Source organism: Sander lucioperca, chromosome 17 (genome assembly GCF_008315115.2).
Source record: "Sander lucioperca isolate FBNREF2018 chromosome 17, SLUC_FBN_1.2, whole genome shotgun sequence".
Taxonomy (NCBI): Eukaryota; Metazoa; Chordata; class Actinopteri; order Perciformes; family Percidae; genus Sander; species Sander lucioperca.
The window spans coordinates 10,833,372-10,840,950 of record NC_050189.1 but is presented as its reverse complement, the minus strand read 5'-3'; the positions used below and the strand labels follow the sequence as shown (position 1 = coordinate 10,840,950).

The following is a 7,579-nucleotide window of genomic DNA, read 5'->3' as shown; positions in this document are numbered from 1 at the left end:
TTACTGGGTAAGCTAGAGGTCGCCCCAATTCTGCATACTTCTAATGATCCAAATTTGCCAGAACTTCCCGTTTACATTCTCTAAAACAAATAAACAGTAGTTCCAAAACTTAAAGTAAGACAAACAATATTCATAGGGATGCAACAAATCCAGGCACTTCCTGTTTTGTTGCTGTGACTCACCTGAGTCATGAGAAAGTAATCATTAGTGCCAGGTTTATTAATCCTTAGCGGATGGAAGCCCTAAACAGAAAGTGTTTTTGACCCTCACACCCTCCCATTTATTAAAATGTACATTTTTACAAGATTATCTGTAATATCTGAAGACATGTTTCTGATAATTACATCTTTACAAGAAGATTAAATGTGTATAAAGCTGCATTTTGGAGCGGAAACCCCCTTTCAGGAAGCAGATCAATCACTCTAAATCAAGATACCTTGTTGGGGAATATTACAAACGTGCATGCCTAAAGAAGCACACTCGATGGATTAAAGACATTATTTATTTTTATATACAGTAGAGTACAGTATTTCTAAACTGTGATTTTGAGTTCCTCATGCTCACTTTAACCTCTGTAACCACAATACTGTGTGTGTGTGTGTGTGTGTGTGTGTATTCTTGCACTGATCAACAGAGAAATCCAAAATCTGACAACACGGGGAGTCATCTTGTTGATTAGAGTCATACATACACATATTATTTTATTATGTCTCCACATTAAATTAGGATTTACTTCCAATGTGTTATTGTTCACAGAAAATCAACGGGTGGAAAACCTCCAACAAATCAAATCTACATGGTTTACAAAGAACATCAAAATGAAAATACAACAAAACACGTAATAATCTGCTGCCATAACCCTTCAGTTTATAAACATTGTGCCTATATATGATGTTTACAACAACAGGGCAGATATTAATGCAACACAGCCGCATGCTTCTGACGGGAATGTCTTCATTGTGGAACATGAAGCTCTCTCTAACAAAGGCACACAGTCAAGGTGCTTTTCTACGTAAGCAGACGATGCAACACGAGGGAATCAGCTTTCAGTTATCACAACTAAACTGTCTCCAGCTGGAACAGGAGATGGATCAAATTGGAAATAGGTGAAGAAAGCAAGAAAAACATACAGTATGCAGAAAAACATACAGAACATAATTGATAAATAACAGTTAAAAGAATAGGAAAATAAGAGATACAAAATGTTGGCAATGAACAGCTTGTAACAGAGCATACAGTATGAATGAAAAGAAAAGGACAGTCTTTCTAGAACTGCATTACAACAAAACAAGAGCATTATATTTTCTCACTCTCACTATTTTAAAAGCAGCTTCAACGGTGATGTCATTTTAAAGGGGATATGTTACACAATACTTCAACACATGTTCTCAGTAGACATGAGACACTTCCTGTTAATCACCTCAAGTTGTTCAAATTATGAAAGTGACTTTTGTTCTTTTGGATCACTGCTTTACTAACAATACCATATGATGTTTCCCTGTTTAGGTAACCAAGATGAAGACCAGATCTGGGCTGCAAATGAACAAAAAAATCTGGATTTCTGTTCGGGTATAAAGAGAACTTCTCTTATGTATTTTACTCCCGTGCTTCTCCGTCATCCCCCCCCTAGCTCAGTGCACCAGCTCCAGCTGGCTGCTGGAGAAAGGCAGGACTCCGCTGACGTAATAGGCGATGCCCAGGGAGAGGAGGGCGATGACCACCAGCAGCAGCAGGACCCTCCAGAAGCCCAGATCCTCCACAAACTCCTGCCAGGTGGTCCTGAAGCTGGACAGGACGCCCTCGCTGCTCTGCAGGTTGGGGTTGAGTAGGGAGTGGCTCTCCATCGCACTGGGACAGACACAGAAATCACTGTTACAGACCAGATCTTCTTCCTCCTCCTCCTGCCTCAAACGCAGCTTCACTGGGACTTTTTTGTAATGATCAAACCAGTCATGATGAGTAATGTGTAGGGCTGGGTATTGCCAACCATTTATTGAATAGATTCCGATTCACCGTGCCCCGATTTGATGACATTTCTGATTTGATTCGATATCAATTTGGTTAGGGGAAATTTCAGTTACAATACCTGTTAATATATAAAAGAGATTCTCAGAGAACCTCTGTTGTAAATTGTTACAGCAAAAAGCAACCCTCAAATCTATTTTCTAATGCACCAGATTGATGTTGACATAAAGAATTGACCCCCAAAAAGTTAGTTTAAAGTACTGTTTACTTCATGGTGAAAAGGCAGTTATCGAAAGATCGATTCCGGGATTTTATTAATCGATATTGGATCAATCAAACAAAGATTGATTTTAATTTGAGAATCGATTATTTGAACCCAGCCCTAGTCATGTGACAAATGCAAACAACACTGGCAGTAACGATGAAACAGAAGCGGTGTCCTGATACAAGTTTAAAGCTGTTAAAGGAGAGATCCACTGTTCTCAGACTATATTTACATGAATATGTGTACGTAGAAAGAGTTGTGGGTTGTAGCGGTCGCATTACTTCAGATATTTTAAATTTGACTCCGATGTGAAAGTCGACGTCAACTAGTCGCTGATGACATCATTGACATTTTTTTCAGTCATTAGCCTTATAAAATCACAGAAGGAGGGACTGCTTTCCATTCTACAGGCTACCTGTATTTTATCACCCTTTAATATCAACCCTTGTATTGATTTCCTTAAAAGGTGCCCTGCCACACAAAAACGTTTTTTACTTGTATTTACATATGTTAGGTCCATATGTGTTAGTGTTATGTGGTGAATGTGAAAATGAACTGCTACCTCCTCTGTCAGCTCTAGCCACTGAAAAGAAATAAACGCAGAAATCAGGCCAATTACAAAAGCTGGTCAGTCTGAGGTGGTGTTGCCTGAGCTCATTACTATTCATGAGCTCGCCCAGTTGGGCTGGGTAAAGGATGCCGATAGCCAGGCTCTCATTGGCTAGCTGTTAGCCAATCAGAGTCGAGCAGCTTAGCTCGTTGAATATTAATGAGAACTGGCACAAATTGAGCTGAGTCTTCCTGCAGGCTTTCTATACCACGCTAGAATGGCTTGAAACAAGGTAACCAAGGCTTTTTTTCCACAAAAAAATGTTACAGAGTCCATGGTAGAACTTCAGACATCACCACAAAGTAATGAAATACGTGTGGCAGGGCACCTAAGAGGCTTGCTTTGTGTAGCTTAGCCTTTCTAGCATTTTGCAACCTGTCCAATTTATCAGCAAGCGCTTTTGCAGTGATCTAAACGTTACCCATGTTTCAGTTTGTGCTTCGCTACGCTACTCACACTCCTGGGTTTACCGGTGGTAACTTTACACACACCGGTCCTGGTAATCATATGTCTCTTCTGTCTCTCCCACTCCGCCCACACAGTCCATCATTCCTCGCATTCCCTACACGTGTACCTCTCGCTGTCGGCCATCTGCATGGTCTCCAGTTTAGAGTGGGCTCCTCGGTTGAAGCCCTTCACCTCCTGCTCCTCCAGTCCTTCCAGCAGACGGATGGCGTCCTTGTTCACGCCGCGTCTCTTCGCCAGCACCAGAGGGGTCGAGCCATTGTGGTTGCTGTCAGGCAAACACAGCACGGTTAGAGACCACAGAGTCACAGGAGCCCTTCTCCAAGTACTACTACTCCATGTAAAAGAAACCATGTACATGTATGAACTGGAATTTCACCTGCCACGTGCCACACACACCAACACACCTAGGGATGTCCCGATCGGATCGGAGCCGATATGTTTTATTTTTTGTTTTTTTTTACTGATTGGGGATCAGCACTTTTGGCAGTCACCCCGATCACCTTAGTCCAATCATTTATGTCAGTAAATTCTACACCATTCTAAGTAAAAGTTGATTTTATGTGAGTTTTATAAAACAAAAATGCTAGCTGCACTGAGTTAAATGTATTAAGCTGAAGACATCTTTCAGTTACTTTGTTTACTTAGTTATTTTTGTAACCACAGCGTGATATTAAAGCTTTTTATGGACGTTTATGGTTTTAAAAAGGTCCAATGTGTAGGAATTTCTACCATCTAGCGTTGAGATCATATATCGCAATCAACTCTCCCGCACCACGCAGTTCAAAGTACGTATTACAGCTACGGTAGCCTTCATACTTCTTTGTCATGAAATTTGGGTATTTTTCGACTTTATTATGGGTCTTCTGTAAATGTGACCAAATCTACTTGGTCAAAAATATAAATAATAAACCCTTAGTAAAGTCAAAAGAGAGCCAAATTTCTAGACTGTTTTTTGTGACAAAGAAGTAAGTGCTCTAATGATTCCATCACAGAAAAACATCAGTTGTATTAATTATTGGAAACTCAAACTGCCATGACATACATGTTGTTCTTTACAACTGTATGTAAACTTTTGGCCACAACTGTATATATGCATATTGATAACATTCCTTACCAGATATCGATCTTCAGCCCGTTGGAGACCAGGAACTGTATAGTGTCCACATGACCACACAGATGCAGAGCTGTGTTTCCTTGATAATCAGTCGCCAACAGATCGGCCCCGAACTTGTGCAGGAGTCGGCATATCTCCACGTTCCCTCGCGCGGCGGCTAGGTGCAGGCCAGTGCGGCCCCGGTTGTCTCGGATGTTGGGGTCGCATCCCGTCTCCAGGAGCCTCTTGGCGAAAGGCAGGTCTCCATCAATGCAGGCCTGCAGCAGAGGCACGTTAGTCTGCGACGAGTCGTTGATGAAGACATAGGACATGTCCGAGTGGGTGTCAGAAAATTCCAGCGTACCTGCGTTAAAGATCAAAGAGGAAAAACAGGATGTCTCAGTGTCCCAAATCTGAATATCAGTGATCATTTCAATGCATGGCGATGGCGACTACATCGTATCCGTTTCCAGCAAAGCAGAAAATCCATGTTATGAACCTCTTCACAAATAGAATAAATGTCAGACTGACATGTGATATGCATTCTTTTTAGACAACATAGTTTAGAAAATGTCTCATGATATATTAGTTTAGTTTTTTTTTATTTTGTTCAGCCATTTGTAACTTAGAACATTCAATGCACTGGTAATAAACAATAAATAAACATGAAATTATTGCTTTTTACTTCAAAAAACTAAAAGGTATTAAGTAGGGCTAGGACTATATCCTTTGTCCCGATTCGACTCTTTGACGATACATGGGTAATTGTTTTCTAAGAAGAATGCACATCACATGTCAGTGAGTCAGTCTGACATTTAATATATTTGTAAAGAAGAACATAAAAAAAACACAAAAATTACGCATATGTATATTGTCTCTAGAAGTGTATTATTCAACTTTTGTTTTTGTTAAAGAAGGAAAAGTAAATGGCAATACTCAAAACTATCGAATAATCACAATAAATGAAAATCGCAACACAAATCCAATCGGCACCCATGTATCGTGAAAGAATCGGGACAAAAGCATATCGTCCGCCCCAGCCCAAGTACTGAGTTTTCTAATTTCTATACTGAATACTTTATGGACCTTTTTTATAGCAGACATTTTGACTTGTCATAGTAGAAAAAGCACAGCTGAAATTGATAACCTTAACGATGGCTCAGTTCCATCAAGTGTCCCAGTAAGCTATTTCAGTGAGTCAGCATGAACAACACCAGGGCCTCTCCTAAGTGGAATGCAGCCATCATTAATGGTTTTGAATAAACCTGTGCTTTTCCTGCTATGACATGTCAACATGCCTGCGTGAAAAAAGTCTATAACCTATTATCAAGGCCTTTCATTGATCAAAGATATTCAAAGAGCTAAAGCGTTTAGCGAAAGGCGTTTGAGCATAACATTATTAAAAGTATTCCTAAAAATTAGGAGTATTTCTGTATTCGTTACCAGTAATTTCTTTCATCTGAGCACATATCACATTACTCACAGCAAACATTAAGTGTGAAACTACGAACCCTGCAGACAATACTATGTCCTTTTAATTACGAAAACCATCACAAGAAACCACTTTTAGCCAATGTTAGTGTAGCTAACGTTATATAATGGTAATGTAAAACAGCAGACTGCACTGCGTAACGTCATAATAACTGTAGCATTAACTAGCTAGCTTGCAGTAATGGAGATGGCAGTAACGTAAGTAAAGTAATATGTCAGACTCTTTGCATGCAGCGACGTCACACATCGTGTCAAAAATAAAACGTTAGATTGTAAAAGCTAACGGGAAGAAGCTAGCTAGCGGAGCTAATGTTAGCTGGTAAGCTAACGATTTACGCACCCCTAAACAGATGCATATGTGATTTAACACTTGTAAGAACATGCACATGGACTAAACAAGTCATTTAGAGGCTTTGTTGGCTGACAGTTGTATTACTCACCTGTTAATATGTTCCCAATTAGCAGAAAAAAAATGCACTCCGCTCTTCTTTGAGCTAACGTTACGAGTAGTGTTGTTGTGATGCTAGGCTTCTTCTGTTTCCTTAGCAACATTCAGAGGTTTGTCGCCACCTACTGTCCGGGAGGTGATATGACGGTTTGTATTTCTACCTCTATGTTGTTTTTTTATAATTTAATAAACCCCGTCAAATAATGGGTGTGGGCAAAAATAAAATTGACTAGACTATTCATATCACTTTTCATTTAAATCTCACTGGATTTGATAGTGGTTGTCTGCCAGAAGCTGTCATAACTTAACTTTCTATCCAGTTTCATTCCACATTATACATACACTGTTAAGATCTTGCTAATTTACTAAGCAAGTCATACTTTTATGTATTTCAAACCAGTAAGTATTGCACCCACTTGACAGATGTATTTGTAGTACTATAATATTTCTTTTTTTAAGATAATTTTTTGAGCATTTTAGGTCTTTATTTGGACAGGACAGCTAAAGACATGAAAGGGGAGAGAGATGTGGAATGACATGCAGCAAAGGGCGGAGTCGAACCCGCTGCTTCGAGGAGTAAACCTCTATATATGAGCGCGTGCTCTACCATGTGAGCTATCCAGGAGCCTATCTTTTTATTTTTTAAAGATTTTATTTTTGTGGCATTTTAGGCCTTTATTAGATAGGACAGCTTACTGTGGATTTCCACAGGATGCAGAACGTCTGCGGACCGGCTCCGCTGCGGAACGGCTACGTGCTCCGCCGTCCGTCAGGTCCGGATTTGTTGCGTAACGGCTGCGGCCAGCCGACCACGAGATCTCGCGAATTCACGTATGTTCGCGCGATATAACAGCATGTAGTTTCTATAAACAGAACCACAAAACCAACAACAGTTTGTTTCCATCCAGAGGAGTAGAGGGGGAACAACTCTGTGCTGTGTTTTCAAGGTGTAGCGCAGGGAAATATGACCTGACGTGAGCACGGTGTATTTTATTTTGAAAAGTAATCGGATGTTTTATTTTGTTTCTGTGCTCGACTTCCTGTCCCGCACAATCTGAATTGTGCTGAATTGCTGCGGAGCTCTCCGTCGTCCGTCAAAAATAGAAGCTCTGCGTATGTGCTCCGGAGGGCGGACCGCCAGAGCTGGGACGGCGTCGGGACGCAGACTTCTGCAGTCAGTGGAAATACACACATTGACTTTAATGGAAACCTAATGACTCCGTCGACGTTCCATCGACG

General features: G+C 40.5%; 1 protein-coding gene across 1 annotated transcript; it reads right to left on the bottom strand.

Moving 5' to 3' along the window:
• Window positions 1–668: 668 nt before the first annotated feature.
• ankrd46b (ankyrin repeat domain 46b) lies at window positions 669–6,492 on the bottom strand. Its single transcript, XM_031304439.2, has 4 exons — window positions 6,333–6,492; window positions 4,423–4,765; window positions 3,415–3,573; window positions 669–1,848 (listed from the first exon to the last, which is right to left on the bottom strand). Exons 1-4 carry the CDS (start codon window positions 6,442–6,444, stop codon window positions 1,632–1,634), a joined length of 831 nt encoding a protein of 276 aa, XP_031160299.1. The 5' UTR covers window positions 6,445–6,492; the 3' UTR covers window positions 669–1,631.
• Window positions 6,493–7,579: the final 1,087 nt, after the last annotated feature.